This window comes from Hakea prostrata, chromosome 2, assembly GCF_041222555.1.
Source record: "Hakea prostrata isolate BN-2017 chromosome 2, UWA_Hpros_2, whole genome shotgun sequence".
Lineage (NCBI taxonomy): Eukaryota > Viridiplantae > Streptophyta > Magnoliopsida > Proteales > Proteaceae > Hakea > Hakea prostrata.
Genome location: NC_142601.1, coordinates 4,868,832 through 4,892,813, shown reverse-complemented (window position 1 = coordinate 4,892,813; position 23,982 = coordinate 4,868,832). Strand labels below are relative to the sequence as shown.

Genomic DNA, 23,982 nt, shown 5'->3' with positions numbered 1-23,982 from the left:
TTCTTCAAAATTCTGCAGATATTCTTCTCTCTTGTCTGCTGCAAGTTTCCCCTTAGGGAACCCACGACTCTAGCAATATGCTGCTTCAATCTCAATTTTATTTAATAATCATCGATTGTCGTGTTAGAATGTAGAGAGGCTTATTACTACCATCATTTGAGATATCGGCAAGGTCTCGCTTTTTTAAAGAAGCGAGAGGAGATTAAGGGGGAGGTTCCCACAACTTGCTCAGATCTCGCCATATCTCGCTAGATCTCGCTATATCTCACCGGAACTCTCTATTTTTGCCCCATTTTTTGCGGATTTCAGCTGGATTTCATTTGCAACTACTCTTAGCATATCTACAACAACAAAGGAAGATCAATCAAGCCCATTTCAAGTAGATGTTCAACCAAGGAGGACAATGTTGTTGATTGGCAATACGAAGTCCCACAGATCCATGGGGCTAGAGGATCATAGGCAACTACTGCAGCAGAGCCCTCAATGGAGGCAAAAGCCAGTTCAAGCGACACTTGGCTGGTGGCTATTGTGATACACCAATGATACTCATATGGATGCAATTATGATGACATTTAAGTTATTTGATGCATTTGATACACTTGATTTTCATTTATATGCTTTAAAGATTCTATATTATATGTTGTATAACCTTGCATTCCACAATCCTGCAGCATTTTGGTTTCACACTTAGGGTCGACTTAGAAGTCATACTTAAGGTTGTTTCGCACAAATCTAAGGCCATCAGTGTGTTCAAAAGGCCTAATTAAGTTAATAACCAAGTTTGAACCCAACCTAAACCTTAAACCCTCCGAGATGGGCATGGAGTTAGCCCATCAAAAATTTCCATACTTCAGTCAAGATGGTGAGATCTCAATTTTTCTAAGGGGCGAGATCACTGGCGCGAGCGAGTTCTAAAATCATGTTAATAGCCTTTAGAAGGAACTCATACTAAAACTCCTACTTGGACTAATGACTCCTACTCATATAAGGATTCTTTCATATCAGACTCTAGCAGGATCCAAATTGAAAACTAAGAGCAAATATGGTATCCTTGCAAGTAGACAACAACTAGGGGAGTCCCTCACAACTTGGGAATCCTCACCTAACAAGGACAGTTCAATAACTTATCAAATAATGACTCAAACTCAAAAATAAAAATAGATCTAGGGTCGTACAAACACACTAGACCCACCTAAACCCTGAGGTGGACTCAACCAAAATATAGCAAAGTGACCAAAATACCGCTGCTGGTACTGAAGGGCCATAGAGTATGAAGAAAAGGCAGTTAGAACTTGAGAATAATAGGGAAGGAAAAGGGAATTTAGGGATTATGAAAAACTGTTTTCCTATTTTATTAAGGGCAACATCAAAAAGACAGAAGTGGTTAAGGGCAAAACAAGGATGATGAAATTATCCAACCATGATTCAAAAGAATATATTAATAGAGCATACTATTGTGCAAATTTAAGAGTTGTTTTAGGGGGTGAGGCATATATCTTGGGGTGTCCCTGAAATTTCCATAGAAATGAGAAAGTCCTAATGATTTAGGACTTAAGACAGACTTAGACTAAGAAATAAAACAGTAGTTACCTAGGTCTTATAGTTGGAGCCTACATAGGACTAGACTGCCCTTAAAGGTAGGGCAGAATTGCTAAACTGACCTCCTCAGCCAAAAATAACAAATCTGTAAAATAACTAAATGTAATTGCTAAATGGCCCCTCCCCAACTCAAAATAACAATGCTGTTAAAAGAATTATGGGATGCAACCCACTCATTCTTGTCCTGCTGGACAGCGGCCCTTGGGCCTTCCCTTGGCCTTGGCCTTCCGCTTAGTGTGGGTCTTGGCATGGAAGAAAATTCGACCGAAATTGTCAAAATTTCAATCAAAATGTCTGCAAAATCATAGATCGAAACAAAATACAGTGGTAGGAACATGAAATGTATTACATTGTGCCATATTGACCGATATTATGACACAATATTTCGGTCTATATCGTATCCACCCGAAATGACATTGGCCCAATTATAAAAATGACTCTTTTCGACCAATATATCGACCTACCGTCATTTCGACCTATTTCGAGCGATATCGCCTCTAAGATTTTGACCATACTTTGAACTTTTTTTTTCCTCTTGATTTCATCCCTCTTTTCACCTAATTTCTACAATTTCATTTCGTTCAAACACTAGATTTTCTCCTCCATTTCTGGATTTTCTCAAATCTTGCAAGGTGAGTAACCAACTTCCTCATTTTTTTATTTTTGTTTTGTTTGTGCCTTAAATTTTCTTGGATTGCTTTCAAATTTAAATATGTTTACTTTAAAGTGTTGATCTAAGAATTTGTGATGTCAAAATTAATTTTTTAATCTTCCTACTATTTTTTTTATTTTTCTGTTATTAAAAATTATTTTGTAAATTATATATATTGCTAAAAATGTATATGTATAGTAGATGTATGAGCTTCAAATTAATGTATGTGAGAGTTGAGACACCATATTGCTGTGATGGTGCTGAATCAATTTTTTTTTGTTAATTATCTATTTTTACTATGTTTTATATATATTTAAATAATTTTCAAAAATACTTAAATATTAACAAAAAACTAATTAATTTATGTTTTAAATTTAAAAATAGGAGAGTATTAGTGGAAGCATGTATGCAATTTTTTAAGCATGTTGTGGAGCTTTTTAAGATAGATAGTGTGTATATATATTTTTTTTTTATATTTAAAACTAGGAGGTTATTATTAGAACTTTAGAAGCATGTATGTAATTTTTGGAGCATATTGTGGAGCTTTTCAAGATAAGGAATGACAACCACTAGCTTTGCAAGATAGTGGAGCCTTGTGGTTATGGAGCTTATGGTGTCCCTCCCACATTCACCTATCGGAGTCAGTCATTGGAACCTTATTGTCAGTATGGACCTTATGCTGACAACCAGGGTGCTCCTTCATTTGTTGAGCAGATCTTCCACTCTTTACCACAGCCACCACCAACCTTTCCATATGGAGTTGAGCCAGTTCCTTATCAGGAGATTCAGAGCTTCCCACCATCATGAAATCTTAGGCATGTGGATGAGGCCACGTACAGAGTAGGGATGTCAACAGTGCGGTTTGGGGCGGTTTCGAGCTGGGCTTAATGGTTTTGGACTCAAAAACACTCAACCCAAACACGGCCCATTAGAAAAATAACAGTTTCAGGCCGGTTTCAGTTTGGTGCGGTTTGGGTTCGGGCTAACTAACGGTTTGGGCTAACGGTCTATACTCGGGTTGACTAACAGTTTGGGCTAACTAACGGTTTGGGCTAACGGTCTATACTTGGGTTTACTAACGGTTTGGGCTAATAATTTATGGTATGCAAGAAAATTAATAAAAATAAATAGTCGAGCATCCTATAACAAGAGCCAAAATTCTATGGAAAACAAATTTGCTATTGATCAATTTTCATTAAAAAATGAAAATTTCATTCCATGTTGTAAAAATCCCATCCACCTTATAGAAATCAAGAACTCAAATAATAAGCATTAACATAGAAACTGCAAGTTCATTCCTTAGGCTCCACCAGATAGTCCTGAAACAAATCTTCAAACCAAAAACCCTTTTAAATTCTAACTTGTGCTATGATTGATTGTCTTGAAATTGGGTTCTTGTTTTGTGAGAATGTTGATTTTTTTTTTTCCCTTCTATGAAATCTATCTCTTTTTTGGGTTGGTATTTAGTTGATATGCAAAAGAAATACCTCTCGATAAATATAATCATACTTAATCAACATTCATACTTGATATATATTTACTTAATTTAAACAAACTTTGCACATTCAATTGGACATTCATACTTAATCCTTTTAATTGTCTCTTATAAGTAGTAGAATGACTATTTGATCTTTGAATTCATGCTCAAATTTTCTGATAGTCTATACCAACTACCAAGTGGTAATATGATGATTCAAATAATATTTAATGTTAAATTATATAACGGGTTGTAAAACGGGTTATAACAGGTTGCGGTTTGGGTTCGGGTTGGTGTAGGCTCTGCCACCCTCAGCCAAAACACAACCCATTAAGGTTCGGTTTGGGCCGGTTCGGGATATAACGGGCTAGGCCAGTTTTAACGGTTCAGGCTGCAAATCGACACCCCTAGCACAAAGCTACAGTTGTCGACTATGTCCACAACTATATGGGCAAACATCATGGGACTTGTATTGTCATTTGTATGGGGTGCAGATGGAAGAGGGAGACATGGAATAGAGTAGACTTGTAATTGGTAATATTCTCGCTTCCTCTCATATATAGTATATACTTGGATGTTACATTTTCAATGGGTTTTTTGGTAAACTAGAAGTTCTATAGTGTTTATTATGCTTGAAATAGGTAGTATGCAAGAATCCAAATCATTTTGAGTCCATATGAGGCCCGAAATTGAAGTTCCAATTTCCATAAAAAAGTGTCTAGTTTCGACTGAAATTTCAGCCTTTTGCAAGGTCGAAATTCCTGTTTCGGTCAAATTTTCTTCCTTGGGTCTTGGCTCCCACGTCACTTTGTTCTTTTCCTAGTCTGGAATTGGAGAGAGTTCTTCTTGGTATCTACTATGTAGTAAGAAGTAGTAGGCTGCTACTTCATGGTTAGAATTCCATGCAACATCAGTGCCTGTGAAACCAAGTATACATGCATCTCTATTCAGCTTTTCTCACTATTAATATCATACCACAACCTTTCATATTTGTGGGTTGACAATTAGCTGTAAATACAATGCTTGTGTTTTTCTTAAAGTAGCCTTATCTAATAATCCAGAAACGGTTCAGCAACTATAGTAATCAAAACGAATAAGATCAATAGCCACAGAAATCTACAGCTAATCAGACAAGCTATCTTAAAACAAAGTGGATAAAATTCACATCACAAGCAAAGGGAAAAGAAAAGTTGGCAATAACCATCCTTTTAAATCAATCCATCAAACAGGCAAAATTATCAACTGAAAGCCATAAAGAGAGCACTCCAACACAAAAGAGTGACAGGCGCACCTAAATATCTCCAGAAGTAGAGAAACCTCTTCCTCATTTGGTGCTTCAAGAATCTGAGTCATAGAAAAGAGTCAACCTGCGGTTAACGTCCATGATCAGAAAATTCAAAGACCATTTTATAATTCAACACACAAACCAAAAAACACATGGCAAAACAACAGTAAACCGTAGTTTGTATCAAATAATTTAAAATTTTATAAAACAAAAAATGGCAGTTGAAATTATACATATATAACCCAACATAGATAGCGCAGTGAGATCTCAAGAATAAGATATGGTCTGATTTCAAACTAAATGCCTTAAGGCTGTCTTTTGTTAGGTGGAAGTACTGGATTACTGTGGGCAAAGGATACTTCTTTCTAAACTAGTAGTACATTTAGGCGCGAGTAAAATTGTAGTTTATTTCATTAGATGGGTGTTAGGGTCTGTGAGTAATTTTAAGGTTTACTAGAACTTAAGAATGGCTTATGGTTTGAAGCAGCTGCAACTAATATTGAATGTAAGGGTTATAGGGGAACATTTCAAAGAATATGAGCTAAAACTAAGGGACAGAAGTGGGGGAAAGTGAAGTTGCAGGTTATAGGGTAATCCTAGGTTTAATGGAGGCTGAGTGAAATCTAGTTGGGAAGCTGATTTATCTGTCACATACCAGACCTGATATCACCTTCGCAGTTAGCCTTGTTAGTCAATAGATGCATGATCCTACTCTTCACGTCTAGATGCAGTGTACCGTATCTTGAGGTAAAGGCCTCTCCTGGTAAGGGAATCATGATTTCTTCTCATGGACATGTTGGAGTGGAAGCATATCCAGATGCAGACTGGGCAAGATGCCCTGATGATAGAAAATCTACATCTGCTTATTACACTTATATTGGGGGTAACTTGGTGTCATGGAGGAGCAAGAAACAAGCAATAGTTGCTCGATCCAGTGCTGAAGCCAAGCTTAGACTCTAGCTCAAGGCATTTATGAAGCATTATGGTTGAAGGGCCTTCTCCAAGAACTTGGGGCAGATCTAGAAGGACCTATGAAGCTCTTTTTGACAGCAAATCCACTATAAGTATAACACATAACCAATTCAAGATGACAGGACCAAACATGTAGAGATTCACAGGCAATTTATCAAGGAAAATGTCAAGTCTGGAATGATTCAGATTTCATTTGTCACATCTAATAATCCACGAGCTGATATCTTCACCAAGAGCTTGAGTGTCAAGTTATTCAGTAGCATTCTTAGCAAGTTGGGCATGGTAGACATCTATGTGCCAACTTGAGGGGGAGTGTTGTAAGTCAAAGAAGGATAGTTTGTCTAGTTAGGAGTTTTATTATTTTTAGTTCCCACATCAGGCATCCTTGTATAAAGACCTGCAGTGTCACAATGATACATATGCAAGGATTTCAGTCAACATTCCAACAGTTCTAATTATACTGCCTACTCTCAATATGGGGGATATCAGTACCCTTAACTCCTTAAGAAGCCAACCCTTTTCCATGCCAGTATCAATATGAGTGAAGTGATTTATTGACTAACTACTTCAGAAACCCCAAGCCCCCAATTCAAGATCAAGGCTCAGAGTCTGGCGTTATGATGCCAATGATTGAAGGTTACCCTAGGTGGTTGTTCCTTTAGTATGTAAACAATAACACATAATGATGCCACAGGATGACATGGGAAACCTATTTGGCATGAACATAAAACCAGATGTTGTATGATGTTGAGTGATGTACTCACCACTGACAAGTCACCACTTCTCAACGTTAAGGTTTGAACTTTAAACTTTGAGACACTTGATTATGTCATGCGAACTCACCAATTTAAACACTAATCATAATATATTATTAAGTATATCATGTGTAAAATAGGTTTTATAAGTCTGCATCTTCACTTCTTCAATGAAGTAGTTTAAAATTTAGGGTCGCAATGGAGTTTACATTTACAATTGTTTTTTCATCAGAGGCCATCAATGTGTTCAGAATGCCTAAAATAGGCTGGATAGCAATTCCCAGCCCTAAAAGACCCTTAAAAGTCACTTAGATGCACAACTAAGTTGGGGGCAAAATGGGAGGAAAATTTCCCTCCATCTCTCCAAGATCTCTCTTTTTTGGCCCAGCAAGTTCTCGAACCATGTTTGGTGTGTCCCACCCTTGCCTATTTGCATTAAAACCAAAGGTCCACAAATTACAGCTGCCTCCCTAAGGAAAGTTACAGATACATGACAAAAGAAAACAGAATTAAGCCAAAGCTGAGGAGCATAAGAACTAGGACCAAAGTGCCCTATAACATAAACTTACAGCCTCACCCTATTGAATTAGTTAAGAGACACCCGTGAGAATATTGTTCTCTAATAGTTTCCTTTAATATTCCATGGCAAAATATTTGCTTGACATCAGTTTGAGTTCCACAAATCACATGGAAGAAAACATTACAGGCTGAACATAGTTCATAAGATACAAATCCCTGCACCTAAGTTGTTGCATGGGCAAAACCACCACCTTGCGCTTGCAGCACCAGGAACTTTGTGTTTGACATTCAATCCATGCCAATGTCCCAACACAATTCATCCCAGAAAAAGATATTTTAAAAAAAAATGAATGCTAACATGGACTATTACCAACTACTGTTTAACTCACCATAGACAGTGTCATGCCTTCAAGAGCTTGACTATAAAGGAATACATCATGAAAGCTCAGTGGTTCACCTCCAGAATCAGGATCATAATACATAACCTATTAGCAAGATAAGAAAAAGGGATAAAGAATAAGGTTGCGAACATCAAGTGTCAAATATTTAAGAACCCGAATTAAATGCAAACATGAAGTGTAAAACATTTCCAGCAAGTCTTCCAATTTAAGAATCTGAATTAAGGAATAGACAAGAACCATTCAACATAAGAACTGTGTATTACACCTAATCATTTGAAACATGATTAATTGAATTGACCAAATTCAACATATGAAAGTATAAAAATGGAGAAGGAAACAAATATCCTGCAAGATATGGCAGATGGAGTCCACCTACACTTGAGAGCATGCAGCAAAAGTAAGGTGGAGCAGATTTCCCGTACAAAACAATCAATCTGAACCTTACCCAATTTCAAATGGCAGGATTATGTCAACCTCTACATGGATCATACAAAACAGATCACATCAGTAGGATCAAAAGTTTCACCCCTACTTTAGAGGAATCATCAAATCAATTTCAGACGACTTGCAACCAAAGTTGCAATCTAGTTGCACTTAACAAGGTTATCTAGACTATAATTTGCTCTCACCAAAAATTTTTAGAATAATATACTATAATTTGCTTGAATGACAGATGTGGGAAGAGTTCATCAAGATCAATTATTCAATTAATCGGGGAAGCAAGAGAGAGCGGGACAGACAGACAGACAGAAGCCATGTCATTTGGTGATCTAAATCTGCATAACAATTTACTGCAATACCTGACATGCTTCTCACAAGTAAAAACCAAAAACAGAATTGCATCTTGACACTACACATATATTCCTGGATCGCACATGATCTAGTCCTCTCCTTTTTTTCCAACTTTAAACAACAACAGAAGCAAATATATTGAATAAAGAACGGGATATCATCTAAAAGATACGGGGAACAAGAATCAGAGACACAACCAAGGTACCAGATCTCGCTCGAGTTGGCAAGATCTCACTTGAGATCTGGTGTTTTTTCCCATGCCAACTCGAGTGAACTCGAAAGTCCATCTCAGGGGTTTTAAGGGTCAGGTTGGGCTCAAAGTTGGTATTTAGTCTGTTTTAGGCCTTCTAAACACACTAATTTAGATTTGTGAGGAATCAACCCTAAGTATAAGTTCTTACTCAACCCTAAGTTTGAAACTTAAATGTTGCAGGAATGAACATGCAAGATTATAAAACATGAAACGTAGAACCATTAAGACATATAAATGAAAAGAAAATGATAATATACATCAAGTAACTCAAGTACCAACAAAATTCCATCCATACAGTACAATAGAACATCACATTCTCAACTTTGCAGAATACAATAATACAACCATCATAGGTTCAAAATGTAAGTGTTGGGTATGGCTCATGCTTCACATTTTGTTGCCTAAGACATCCCCCCCCCCCCCCCGACACACACGAGGTTCCTTATATCACTTTTGGCCTCAGGATCTCCTTTGCAGTTTGGGCTAGGGCTCATGAATAGCTGTTGTGGCTTAGGGTTTTTGAGCCTATATATTTTCTCTTGTATCCTAACATAAGTCACAAATTGTTAAGAGCAGAATATAGTGAAAACCTAAAAGCTAGATGTAGCCCTACATTAGGGTGAACTAGGGTAAACCCGTCTCTCTTTTCTTTCATGTTTTTACTTGATTTTGTGCGATAGATTGTCCTAATTCTAACAAGAAGAAGGTGAGAGGGAGTTGTGGGAAGCTGTCGGCGAGATGGGAGGCAAGAAAAGGCGACAATCCAGCAAAAATGAACTTGGGAAGCTGTCGGTGAGAGAAGGCGAGCTCAAGTTGTGGGACATAAAAGGGTAACCAAGATCTGATAATTTTCTGGACTCGACCCAGAACTCGTCTTGCCATGGGCAAAAGGCGAGATCTCGCTCTCAACCATGGCCACAACCAAACCCCCGCCCCCACAACATTTCAACACAAGCAATACCCTAAAAAACCTTCAGACCTTCAACCTACTGTTCTCTTTGTCATCACTCTGAATTTCAAAACCAGTTAATGAAGACAGATTCCTGGACCAGAACATATCCACAGGAACTCATGGGTCTAAGTCTATGACTGTAATATCCAGCCCTATTCTAACCCTGACCCTGACCCGGATCCACTGTTGTATTCAGGTCCGAAGACCCGAAGCGGTGGAAGAAGAGATTTATGGACCATTCTGATTGATGATCATGATTCGGAGACTGAACCCATGGACATTGACAATGATACCCCTTGGTTAAATGCATTGCCAGTGTTTAAGGAAAGTCTGCGCATCGGAGAAGATTAATATAGTTGATGTACCAAATGACCTCCTGTGCACAATCCGAAGGTATTCCCCGAAACTAGACTCCTTGATTGAATTGTGGAAGAAAACCTCACCCAATTTGACCTTGTATAGCCTTTCAAATCCCTACTTGAAGTTGCTGTTCTAAACCTTAGTTTTCTACTAGAAATATTTTGGTCGATCCTTTTGGTCGATACCATCGACCAAGGACCATCGACCAAAATATCCCAGTCTGCCAAGTTAATGATTCCATGGAATATTCCTTTTCTATTTATTATAACCTCGAGCCTTGAGCCCTTTTGCAATCATTTTCTCACCTGGAAACGTGGGGAGAGCTTCCCAAAGCAGCTCCTTGGTTAGTGTGAAGGGCACCTCATCAAAAACTCTTTGCTTATCATTGATTCTTGTCTTCATCTTCCACACTAAGGTATGAATCATCATTCCACTCTCTACCCTACCATTTTCTACTCTTTTCTATTGCCACCTTGCTGATGAGACATTGGGAATGATGCTGCAACCTTGCAACCACCACTCCAAGTGTCTACTCATGTTCAATCCATGATTTCCTTAACTATTCATTGATGCTATGCTTCTACCTCATGCCTAGCATATGTATCCTATGATTTATCTATTAGCATCATGCCATTTGGTACCAAACTGAGTTATAGGATGTATTATGTTCATGTTTAACATTGCCATATGATTCCAATCGAAGTTCTATTAGTTCCTCTAACTATTACATGCCATTCCTCATCAATGCAATCAATTCCAACTCATGCCATGATGTTTATCACTTTAACTTGATAGCTCAAATTGGGGCTTTTTGTTTAGACCATTGGATTGGGTAAATTTCTTGATTTATAGTGTCCTACTACTATTGTTAAGTATGCCTCCAAGTTCCAGATTGATCCGAACACCGGAAGACTCATTTCGGATGAAAGCCCCCAAAATCCACATTTCTGTCTTGAAGGAAATTTTGGTCGATCCTTTTAGTCGATACCATCGACCAAAGACCATCGACCAAAATGTTGAGACACAGCAACCTTGGCCAATTTTGATCCAATTAACATCCGATCTTCCCGACTTCTTTTTTAACTTATTATTGATGTTTGTTTAGGGCCTTAACAATTCTATTGGACTATTCTTGGTATTCTCAATTCATCATCAACTCATCCAAGGTAAGGATGGTTATCTCTATAAACATATAAGTCATCAAATATTGAATGGTGTTTTATTTAAAGAATGAAACCTCTTAATTTTCTTTCAATCATTATAGGACTGTTACATATGTGTTAGAACAGCAGCATTTAAATCTTTATACTCTTGTTGTGTTACTTTATCATTTTGAATTGCTTATGTTTATAATGATTCGTTTCAATATCATGATTTGATTATTATTATGGATATGCATTGGATGCATGAGAAATGATGAGATTGGATATGTGATTGCTTACGTATGACTTGGGATTGGGGGTGTCCTACTGACACTCATGTCCTTGGGCATCGGAGGGAATGGTATGGGATGTTCTCCGATGGTGCCTATCGACACTCTCCCGGGTTATTGGATGACATACATAGGACTGTCTAGTTGGGTGGCTAGGATTATCCTTGTCGTGTCAGACCCGAATCGGAAGGGCATTGAGACCGAACAACCCGTGGTAGTGTATGGTTGGATGGGCGCTCTAGGCTGGTAACCAATCCGGTAGGGGACATAAACCATGCTACGGATACCTGAAAGGGGCCATTTATTGGTAGAGTTGCATATGGATAGACTTGGGCTCACGGGCGCTCAAGACCGGTAACCAATCCGTGAGAGGACGTGAGAGATTCCCGTTTACTATATGTGGATGACCAATAGGGTTGATGAGTCCGAAATCCGGGATTTCGCTGACTCTAGTGTGAAGGATACCGGAAAGGATCGTCGGGGGCGAGGAATGGACATATCTGAATCTGACTTGACCGACTGAGTAGATGACTTGCATTGGGCTAGGCTTTATTGTGACATGCGCCAGTACTTGACCAAATGGTGATGTGAGAGAGCGGTGACCAATCCCCTTACCACGGTTTTTTTGATGACTTTACCGATCTTCCCCGGGCATTCCCAATATATGAAAATGGGAGAGTGACTGACGACCCAGAGAAGTACGATGCTATGACTTAAAGCATGTCTACCCTAGAGACTATCATTCATAGAGTTAGACTCATATTTGCATCATATGTTCCATATCGCATTGCATTATAATATGTTCTGAATGTGTATGATTTCTAATTATGGAATAACTTCCTTGCTGAGTTCTTCGAACTCATTTCTTTTTGTGCAAATGTTTTAGATTATATTCCAGGTACCGAAGACTACGATGGCACCTCCTTTGAGGCGGACTATGATTCCACATACTACCCTCCGGGTAATGGCGTCGGTGAGGATCCGTATATTGGAGCCGAGGAGGATTACTATCCGCACCAGGGTTAGCCCCACAGTTGTGCGGGAGCGGCAGCGTTGGGTTTACTTCATCCGTACTGTTGAGGAGACTACCATCAGTATAGAAGAAACCCTAGCATAGTGCCCCATTCCCCTAGTGTATTTATGGAACTTTTGGTCTTGTAACTAACTTATCTTTGAGATTATCTTTTGGCACTTAGACATGTAATTGACGTTATTACACTTCTTTTCCGCTGCTCTGAGAGAGTGGTTATCATACCTTCTCTCACCCTTATGATTATGCTTATACTTTAATGTTATTGTCTTCCGCACTCTGATTTATTTAATCTTATCTTATTCATGATACTTAGTATTAACTGTTTTTACCATTGATTATTACTGTTCATGATTAAGTTACCGTATATGTGGGAGGCATGGACCTCAGATCATTGATCCTTGGACTGTGGATCACATCCCGGGTATTCCAAATGGGGTACCGGCTGGGTGGATGTGACAATGACACTGTTGTAAAACGACATGTTTGGCTCAGTTTTGATTCAGATTACAGCGTCGACTCTTGGCTGAAACCCATCAGTTCATGGCTACAACAAATGCGAAATACATGTTTACATACAATAGTTTTTCCCCTCCCTCGATAGGCACTATCTTTGTCTTCGGACTACGTTTGTCACATGTCATTGCACCGGATGTGCAGTCTAACTATTCTCTTTGAGTCTTTGTGCATGTAACAGAAAATATATTTGTGTACAGGAGACGACTCCACTTGATGCAGGTCTCTCTTCCACAGCTTCCCTCTCTCTATACCAGCACTCAAATTGAAGGTGACAGGCAATCTGGATAATGGTAGTAATAAATCCATCCTAAAATAAACACAGCTTGAGGTTTTGACTTGACAAGTAAAAATTTGGCAGTGTCGAGCATGGCCAGGGGTGAATTGGTCATAGGGACTGTAATACTGTTCATGTGAACAGTGATGTGAAGAGTGACGAAAATGTGCCCTGGGGTTGAGTAGTTTCTATCCTCTGTAAGTTCCCTCCTCTACAACAGACAAATACCAAGAGAAGCAATATTTGGTCCCAAATCACGACACCATCCACGTCACTAACCATGTGGACTGTGTCATAGCCCTTCTGACCAATTTACCAATGGACACTCAGCAGGGAGAACAGCGGACACAAAGATAAACATGACTTACATGTAGGTCTGCAGAGGTAACACATAGTGACAGATTCACCCACCGGTTTTAAACATTATCACATACCTCCCTAGTTCCCAAAATAATTGAGAAATAAACCTAAGACTGAAAACCTTAGAATATCTCCCTTATCAATGAAATTGCCCTTCTAGACTAACCCCTTCTTTCATGTCTTTTAATTGTGGAGCACGACTGTTACAGACTGAATCTCAAAATGCAAACATTAGACATGGAATTGATAAGAAGACAGGTGCATTTTGTTATCCTAAATTTCTCACTCTTTGAAAAAAGCTGATAAAAAATCCTGTCAACCCAAAGTTTCTAGAACTACCACTGTCTAAATTACTAGAAAATGAGCCTCTAGGACTTCAATTTCCAAGACAAGAAACTGGCAAGATTGGGAACGTCACTGGAGATGATTGTGAAAATGCTCCAGCACTTGCCTCTTTCTTCTGGTTTTGCAATTCCATCAGCACCACCAGAACAATTGATTGGTAGCCAATATGTCAATGACCCTTTATTCTTTTCTAGATTGGATGAGTAATTGATGAATCAAGGAAACAACAAACTATACCAACCAATCCTCTTTGGTGCCTCATTGTATTAAAAAAAGGGAACAAATGAAAGAGAGCTTAGTCCAAATTTGCTAGTAAACAGATGAAAGAGAGCTTAGTCCAAATTTGCACCCTTATTACCAGCAATTAGATAGGAATCAGAAAGGGCCCAATCAAAACTTAGGCTAGAATCTAGGATCATGATGAGAAATCTTGCGAGATATCTCGCTTTTTTGGTTAACCAATATGAGATGGGAGTCGAGTTCTGCGAAATGGGATATCTCGCCATGAGATCTCACCCCTATATCTCGCGAGATGGCGAGATACACCTTTTTCTAGTTTAACCAAGTGGTTTAACCCCCAATCTCGTATGAGAGAGGCATATCTCGCCTCTCTCTTGCTGATATCTCACCCATCTCGCCGAAAAGTTGAGTTTTGGCAAGAATTTTTTGGGGATTCAGCTGGATTTCAACGTCCAAGCATTTTTAACACATCTACAACACCAAATTAGCATCATTCAAGCCCATTTCAACTAGATCTTCAACAAAGGTAAGATTTTTTCCCAAATTATAATTTATCAAATAGCATGGTTGTGAAATTTTAATTTGATCCCATATTCCCATTCCATGATATTGCTTAATAATCCATATATTGCTTGGCCACACGGAGTCCCCATAGATCCACAACAACAAACCACCAGTTGTAACTACTGCGGAGAAGTCCTCATCGGAGGCAAACAGAGGATCAAGGAACACCTAGCTAGCTGGATGGAAACTATAGGGATTCACCCAGGTGGTCAGCTGTTCCTAATTTTGTGAGGGATGATATCCTAGACCACCTCTGGTTGAGCATCGTAGAGCCACCAGTAGAGGGCATGGTTGTGGTTGTGGTGCTGGTGGAGCTAATGTCAGTGGTGGAGCTAGGTCTTGATTCATTTGATCTCACCTTCTTATGTTATAAACTTATGATTTATATTAAACTTATGATGGCCTTCTCGAGTGAAGAATGTGATGTTCCATTGTTCTCATATGGATGGAATTTTGTTGGTATTTAAGTTTTTTGATGTATCTTGTCTCTTGCTTTTCCTTTATAAGTCCTAATGGTTCTATATTTCATGTTTTACAACCTTGCATGTTCATTCCTACAGCATTTCAATTTCAAACTTAGGGTCGAGTAAGAACTCATACTTAGGGTTGTTTTCTTTTTTCTTTTTTTGGATGAATAAATAATTATATTAGAGAACGACAAAACAAGAAAACAAGGTCTTTAAAAGGAAGACCGAAAAGAAGAGCTAAGACCCTAGGAGGCAACAATGAATCTGTTCCTTGGGGTATCCTCAACAGGGGGATGCGGGCGAGCTAACAATCTAGAAGAGACATCAAAATAGATGGAATTCCAAATCATGTCTGAAGAGCGAGATTTGGAAGTCCATCTCCGAAGATTGCGCTCCCACCAAAGATGATGAATGGAGGCACAAAAAACTAGCTTACCAATCCGATCACAAATGGAAGAGCCAGAAAAGTTTCTCACAATCCAAGACCAATCACAAGCAAACCCAAAGGAACGCCTAGAACGGGACCAAATGGAGGCAAGGGCTTTTCTCCATATGGATCTGGAGAAAGGACAAGAGAAGAAAAGGTGCTCAAGGTTTTCCAGGCCGTTCCAACAAGGGATGCAATTTGGATTTACTGAGATATGGCAGCTAATAAGGAAGGATTGGGTGGGAAGGCCATGGTTGAGGGCTCTCCAAAGGGTGAGGGAATGATGCGGGATGAAACCTTTGAACCAGACCAAGGGGACCCAGGGTGGCTTAGGGTCATGGGCTCAGAGAAGATTCCAAGCTGAGATAGTGGAGAAGGTTTTTGTGGGAGATGGGAGCCAAACTGCGAGATCATGATGGGAACTAGCAAGAGGAGGAAGAGAATCCCAAACATGTGTGAGAAGGGGGAGGGGGGAAAGGTTCCAGGAACCATTGGAGATGAAGGCTGACAAGGGAATGTTTTTTGGGATGCGGGAGACAGAGACATTTAAGGGCCCAAAATGGTTATAAAGAATGCCCAACGGGTGCCACAGATCTAGCCAGAATGAGGTGGTGGAGCCGGAGGAGATGGTGGTAGAAATGGCAGAAGAGCTAGGGGACATAGAGAGAGGAGTTTCTTCCAGATCCATGAGGGATTTGAGGGTAAGGGAACCATCTAAAAGGGATTTGCACGGAGCAGGTAGGAACGGACCCAATTAACCCAAATGGAGTCATGCTATAAGGGCCAATTTGGTTACATGAATTCAGAGATTTCAAATCTCTGGATTCATGAATGCGAGATTTATACCCATTTGGTTGTGAAAATCTCTAGATTCATGAAATCTAGAGATTCATCTTTTTGCACTAAAAATGTGAATCTGTAGATTTACGGGTGTGGGGTGAAATCCAGAGATTTCATCTCTACTATAAAAATGTTAAACAGTTGCACATTCACAAAAATTACAGATGAATCTACAGATTTTATTCCACATATTCGGTTAACCAAACTGTTAATTTTATAAATTATAACTCCATAGATTTGAAATCTATAGATTTGAAATTTCTAGATATTTGAAATCTACAGACTCATGTAACCAAACAGGCCCTAAGGCAATTTTCCAAATGAGTTTGAGGAGGCAGGCAAGGTTAACATCAAAAATCCGGTGGATTCCCAAGCCTCCTTTAGAAGTTGGGCGACAAATAGTTGACCAACAGATAAGGTGGAGAAAGCGAGAGGCTTCCCGCCCTTCCCAAAGGAAAGCACAGAACAGGGATTCCATAGCATGGATGGTGGATTTTGGGATGGAGAAGATACTGCACCAGTAGAAATACGAAGATTGAAGAACAAAGCGAATAAGGACTACTCTTTTGGCAAAGGATAAAAGCTTGCCCTTCCAAAGCTGAAGCTTCTTGCGGATATAATCAAGCATGGGGAGGCAGTGGTGGTGAGTTAGTCTACCAGGAATGAGGGGGAGGCTAAGGTAGACAATGGGGAAAGAAACAGGTTTAAAGCCTGAGATTTAGAGGAGAGAGGTTTGAAGCTGAGTTGAGACACCTAAGAGAAAGGGGGTGGACTTATCGAGATTGACTTGGAGGGCAGAGAGGGATTCGAAGAGCGAAAGGGCTGAAAGAATGGAGGAGATAGATTGTTGATCCACTTTGGAGAAGATCATGAGATCATCGGCAAAAGCGAGATGTGTGAGGTTGATGGATTTACATTGGGGAATGGGAGAGATGAGAAGTTGGTCAATTCTAGATTGGAGAATGCGGGAGAGGACCTCAAGAGCAAGGGAAAAGAGGTAGGGGAGAGGGGGCAGCCTTGGCAGATGCCAACACAGGAAGAGAAGAAGCCCGCTGGAGAGCCGTTGGTGATGATGGAGAAGTGGGGAGAGGAAATACAAATCTCGATCCAGTGAATAAAAGGGGGAGGGAAGCCCATGTAAGAAAGGACATCACTAATGAAGTCCCAGCGAATGGAATCAAAAGCTTTGTGAATGTCTACCATGAGAAGACCTGCCGGGGAATGGGCGGAACTATCAAAACCGCGGACAATTTCCGCGCAAAGAAGGATCTTTTCCACAATACTATGTCCCGAGATGAAGGCAGATTGATTCAAGCTCACTAGGGAGGGGAGAACCTTTTTTAGCCTATTCGCTAGGACCTTATAGATGAATTTGTGGAGGAGGTTACAGAGGGAAATAGGGCAAAAATCTGAGAGAGATGAGGCCCCTTGCTTTTTGGGGATGAGGCAGAGGAAGGTTCAATTGATGGAGGAAAGCTGAGAAGGGTTGAAAAAGAAGCTTTGGACAACCTGAACAAGATCATTCTCAATGAAATCCCGAGGAGGCAAGAAAGAAAACCCATACTGAAGCCATCAGGACCCAAGGCCTTGTTGGGCTTATGGGACCAAATGGCAAGGAGGATCTCCTCCGAAGATGGGATGGCACAGAGAGAAGAGGCATAAGAAGGATCCATGAATTGATGAGGTTGGGGGGGAGAGGGGAGCGGGAAGGAAGGGAAGAAAGAGCCAGGGGATTAGAAAAGAAGGAAATTACCTCCGCCTTGATGCTAGCAGGGTCAGAAATCCAAGAGCCACTACTAGTGAGTAGGGAAGAGATAGAATTGAAGTTGCATCGAGCTTTAAGGAATCGATGGAAATAAGCCGAGTTAGAGTCCCCGAGCTCGAGCCACTTGATTCTAGCTTTCTGGGGAAGAAAGCTTTCTTCGGAAGTTAGGACTTAGGAGGGAAGATAGCTCAAAGGAAAGGGCCTTTTCATCTTTAGCAAGAGAGGGATTGGAGGGATCATTTTGGAGAAGAGACTGGATATGCTGGAGGTTTGAGCGGCAGGAGGAAACATTTGAGGAGATATTGCCGAAAGTGGATGAGTTCCAGGAACAGAGAGCTTCCTTGGTGTTGCGAAGCCGGCAGGCAAAAGGGAATCAGAGGAAGAGAGTGGCAGTGGACAGGCTTAGACCAAGCTTCCTTAACTATAAGGATAAAGGAAGAGTTCGAACTCCACATTTCGAAGAATTTGAAAGGCTTGGGGCCAAAATAGACTTAGGGTTGTTTTCTCATAAATCTTAGGCCACCAATGTGAGTTCACTCAAGTTGGCCCGAGAAGAACCCCTTAAGATGGGCCCTCGAGTTCACTTGAGTTGGCCCGGGAAAAAAATACCAAATCTCGAACGAGATCTCTCTTTTTCTCAAGGGAGAGATTGCCCTAGAGAGCGAGATTTAGTACCTTGGATCCGGAATTGTCTTCCATTCCAAGGTAATATCCATGAGGTTCATATTTGCCTACATTCGCTCCTAGAAACGTATAGCCATTCCTATGGCTGCCCCTTGTGCCCCTCCCCCGGCAAAATAAATAAATAAATAAATAAAACCTCAGTCAATCCCATAGGACTCTTCTCTTTCGATTTACAAATTTGGCTATAAAGTGTTTCTGTTATTCATATTAATAGCTACTCTAGGAGGAATATTTTTACACCGCGCTAACTATTTAATGAATATCTTTGTATCTCCAGAATGTGTCAGTTTATACTCCTACCTATTGCCTGGCTGGTAATGGTATTAATGAGAACAATGGTTCATTATTCTTACTTCTTAGCAATAGGTCCTGGAGACTTTATGGTTCATTATGTGATTGCTCTATGTTCACACATAACTACATTGAAATTCCAGTCATTGGATATCCCTTTGACATAACAGATGCCATTTCTAGTCTATCTCTATTTTATACACATGGAATGTGAATAAATCATCATACAATGAACAAGAAATTGCAATAGGAAAGAATCTCACCATCACTAAACACTCCAAAACCACCACTCTTCCCTGCCCTCCCCCCCCCCCCCAAAAAAAATACCCACCAACAATCCCAGCAGGATATAGTCAAACCATCCTACACTTAATAGCATATTGCCATGAAATTTGTTCAATGGCATCAAAAGCAATAACCCTATAGTGATCCCTACAGAAGTATCCATCAGCTGCACAAAATTACCAATCCTCGCTATAGGGAAAAAAAATTTCCCACCAAAAATTTGAACTGATTCAGGTGATAAATTTGGCATTATAAACCTGTTCTGTTACAGGATTTAGATCAATTAGCAAACCCAAGCATGTCTGTACAAAGCTCTATCGACTTACAAACAAAACCACCAATAGAAAAAATAATAATAATAAATTTCTATTCAATAAAGATCAAATAGATTTGCTCACCAAAGGTTTTCTTGGAGAACCTTTGGGTTCATCCGAAGCTTGAAGTCGCTCAGGAACTTTTTCCTTATCATCTTGAGAGTTACCAAACTGTCTCTCACATTCTTTCAAGGCAACTAACCATCTTCTCAATAGCTCGATTCTTTCTTGTCCCCTGCAAGAAACAGCAGCCTCTTCCAATCGCTTTATAGTCTGACTAAGGCTCTTTAAATTCTTCACACCCTACAATATTTCAGGAATTACCCAATGAGTTGAAAGGATTGTGCAAAACTATATGCAGAAGACAGAAGATCTACAACGAAAACATCAGAAGGCGCAAACGTAACTTTACATGGTTAGAAAAACGTTAATCATGATAAGTAATATAAAATATCTTGTTTTTATCGACAAGGTGAAACTTTGTTGAAGAGGGAAATCCAATAACAGGACTGGCCAAAAGGGCAGCCACCAAAGAACAACCAGAGCTATAAAATAAGGAAAAAGAAAAAAGGGAGAGGAAGGAGAGGGTGTAGAGTAAATCTAAACAAAACAATAGCTCCTCTATAGGTATCCACCCTTTTCAAGAGGATCTACCAATTAGCTAACTACAAGACCAAAGTAAGATACCTAAATAAGAAACAAACTCCAACATGATTTTTCTTTCATGAAATTCTTGATATTGAGTCTCATGACTCATGACTCATGAGAACCATTTCGGAAACTTAAAAACTTCATCAAAGGGCAAAGAACATTGTCATTCTCGTCTCCAAGATACATTCATACATAGTCACAGAAGTGATGCCCTTTAAACTCTTTGTAAGTGCCAAAAGCCTTCCACCTACCGTGTTAACTGTGGTGCTATAGGTCTCAAGTTTTCTTCAACTGGTCTTCTTAACTCCCTTCTATTTAACCACAAAAAACTATCAATGACTTTTCCAGAAAACCCCCATGCTCTTATAAAGTGGAGACAAACACCACAATGCAAGAGAATCCAATGTCAGGAGGAACAACAGATGCAGAAAAGCAGCCACACAGGTCATGCCAAGAAGACAACACAATAAGAAAAGTAATATGAATTTCAAATTTCATTCAAAAAAATACAAAATTAATTTAGTTTAGAAATAAGAAAATTAAGAAAAAATAAACCAAAACAAAAAGGGCGAAGTGATGGAACAACAGATGCAGAAAAGCAGCCACACAGGTCATGCCATAAAGTCAGAGCCATTTAGCCATAGATGAAAATGTAATTTTTATGGATTCATGGTTCCTCTTACAAATCATACACTACAATAATCTTATCCCAACTCAATGGGATCGGCTACATGGACCCAACCAAGGTCAAGTAAAAGAGACAAGAGAAGTAACGGCAGTAAATTTAAGCATATATGAAGGTAATTAGGGGGCAAAGTCAGGAAAGCATTGGAATATCACTTTATGTCAGATCGCACTGGTCCTAGTCTTCCAGACAGCTCTATCAGCACTCATACGAGCGTCTAGTCCTAGCACATGCATATCCTTTCGTACTACTTCTGCAATAGTAAACCTAGGCCTACCCCTACCTCTCTTAGCTCCACCCAAATGGATCTGATCACTCTTCCTTATAGGTGCCTCTAATGGCCTTATTTTGACATGCCTATACCATCCCAAGCGACACTCTCTTAGCTTGTTTTGAATTTATGCAATACCCAATTTGAATCTAATACAACCATTCTTATTCTATCTCTCCTAGTCTTGCCACATATCCTCCTCAGCATCCTCATCTTTGCTACACTTATTTTGTTCATTTGGCTTCTCTTGGTTGCCCAACATTCTGCCTCATAGTCAGTCTGATAATTGTCTTACAGAATTTCCCTTTGAGCTTAACAGGCATACGTTTGTCACATAACACATCTGAAGCACCTCTCCACTTCAACTGTCCTACCTTATGTGTGAGAGAAAACATCATCAACATCACATTCAGTATTAATGGTAGGGCCCAAGTACCTAAAATGATTACTTTGTGGTATCTCTCAATCCTCAAGTCTCAATACTTCATTGCTTCTCACAGCTTGACTGAAGTTACACATCATATACTCTGTTTTTGTTCTCTACTTATCTTAAAACCTTTTGATTCCAAAGTTGATCTCCATAGCTCCAACTTCGCATTAATCCCTTTTATTGTCTCATCAACCAAAACAATATCATAAACAGATAGCATACACGAAAGCACCTCATTTTGTATGTGGCTAGTAAGGTCATCCATCATGAGTGCAAACAAACAATGGCTTAGAACAAACCCTTGGTTTAGCCCCTTTGCCCTTCTGCAATTCTAGCATTCGTCACAGTGGCCTTATACATGTCTTTAACTATATTTGCGCAATTACTGAAGCTCCCTCACTTCCCGGATCTACCAAATGAGCTTTCTTGGTAATCTACTATACGCTTTTTCTAGATCAATAAAGATCATATGGAGGCCCTTTTTATGGGCCCTAAGGATTCCCATAAGCCTCTTGGCGAGTAAATAGCCTCAGTTATCATTCTTCCTAACATAAACCTGAATTGGTTCCTTGATGTTGCAATTTCTCTTCTTAAGTGAGCTTCAATGATTATTTTTCCATAATTTCATGGTATGGCTCATAAGTTTAATGCCTTTATAATTATTACAAATTTGGATACCATCTTTGTTTTTCAAAATCGACAATATGGTGTTTCTCCTCCACTCATTTGGCATTTTTTAGTACTTCAAATCTTGTTAAACAACTTTGTTATCCAAGAAACGCTCTCTGTCCCTAAGTTCTTCCAAACTTCAATTGGGATCTCATCCAGTCCTGGGGTTTTACCTCCCTTCATCTTTCGTAAGGCCTCCTTGACTTTTATCTCACAACATTATTCTAGGTGTCCATGGACCATGGCAAGTATTCCCATGGTGGGAGATCTCGCGAGATATCTCGCTATTTTGAGATAGCGAGACGAGAGGAGAGGCGAGATCTGCGAGAAGGGAGATCTCGCCTCTCTCTCGCTGCAACCATAAAAACTCGCCAGAAACTTGATTTTTGGCCGGAATTTGTTGGGGATTCAACTTCTAAACATCTTTAAGACATCTACAACATCAAATTATCATCATTCAAGCTTATTTCAACTAAATTTTCAAAAAATGTAAGATTTTCCCCAAATTTTGAATTTTTTTCAAATAGAATGTTCTACAATGGGTGTGTAAGTCTAATGTAACTATATGTTGATCCACAAGCTTTGATCTACACTTTCATGGAAACCAATTTAATGTGACATTTAAACCGATATGTGACATACTACAGTGATGAGTTGACTTGGGAGTCATATGTGGCCACCGTTCAGAATCAGTTGATGCAGAATGCTGAGTGATATTCTTGCTATCTTGTAGTCTTGTAATCTTATTACTCATATACTCTTGTGATTGTGAACTTATGGATTATGATTTATGACTTTCTAGAAGTCTAAAACTTCTTATGGTTGTAAAATTTTGAAGACATTTAAGTTCTTTGATAGTTTGATGTGTAATGTATTTGATACTTTATAGTTGATAACATGAATTACTTGATACCTCTACATTACAGTTGCTAACCTGCTACCTCTTGATTTCACATAGGGTTGTCTTAGAAGACATACTTAGGGTCATTTTCTCACAAACTAAGGCCACCAATGTGTTCAAAGGCACTTAAATAAGCAAAAACCAAATTTCCCCGGGCCCTAAAACCCACCGAGATAGGGCAAATTTTGGTAGATCTCGTAGAAGATCTCATATCTTGGAGTGGCGAGCCCCCCTGGTATTCCCTCCCACTTCACACTCTCCAAATTTAAGCAAGGCCATTTCGAATATTAAAATATAGTCTCCCCATCTCTAAATGTCCCACATGGTTAGTACTCTACCATCCTTATTTGATGCATCTTACACGATCCAAATCCATAGTCTTCCTTTCTCTTATCTTAGTGATGCTAAATACCATCTTAAGTTTTTCAGCCCAAGTCATCGGACACTTTGCTCTGCTTTCACCACACCTCCCCACACTTTGAGATGATGTCGTTTATATCCCTCATCTTTAAATATTTGCC

General features: G+C 39.5%; 1 protein-coding gene across 2 annotated transcripts in view; it reads right to left on the bottom strand.

Moving 5' to 3' along the window:
• Nucleotides 1-23,982, bottom strand: part of LOC149023398 (structural maintenance of chromosomes protein) — an 87,266-nt gene that overhangs the window by 57,345 nt on the left and 5,939 nt on the right. Inside the window, exons 2-4 of one of the 2 annotated variants that reach the window (XM_089143943.1) lie at nucleotides 19,939-20,157; nucleotides 7,649-7,744; nucleotides 5,020-5,072 (exon numbers count right to left, since the gene is read on the bottom strand). In XM_089143943.1, the coding sequence (XP_089000069.1) occupies nucleotides 5,020-5,072; nucleotides 7,649-7,744; nucleotides 19,939-20,157 (368 nt within the window). Of the gene's footprint in view, nucleotides 1-5,019; nucleotides 5,096-7,648; nucleotides 7,745-19,938; nucleotides 20,158-23,982 lie in introns of those variants that run through there. The other variant, XM_089143944.1, reaches the window with a different exon arrangement.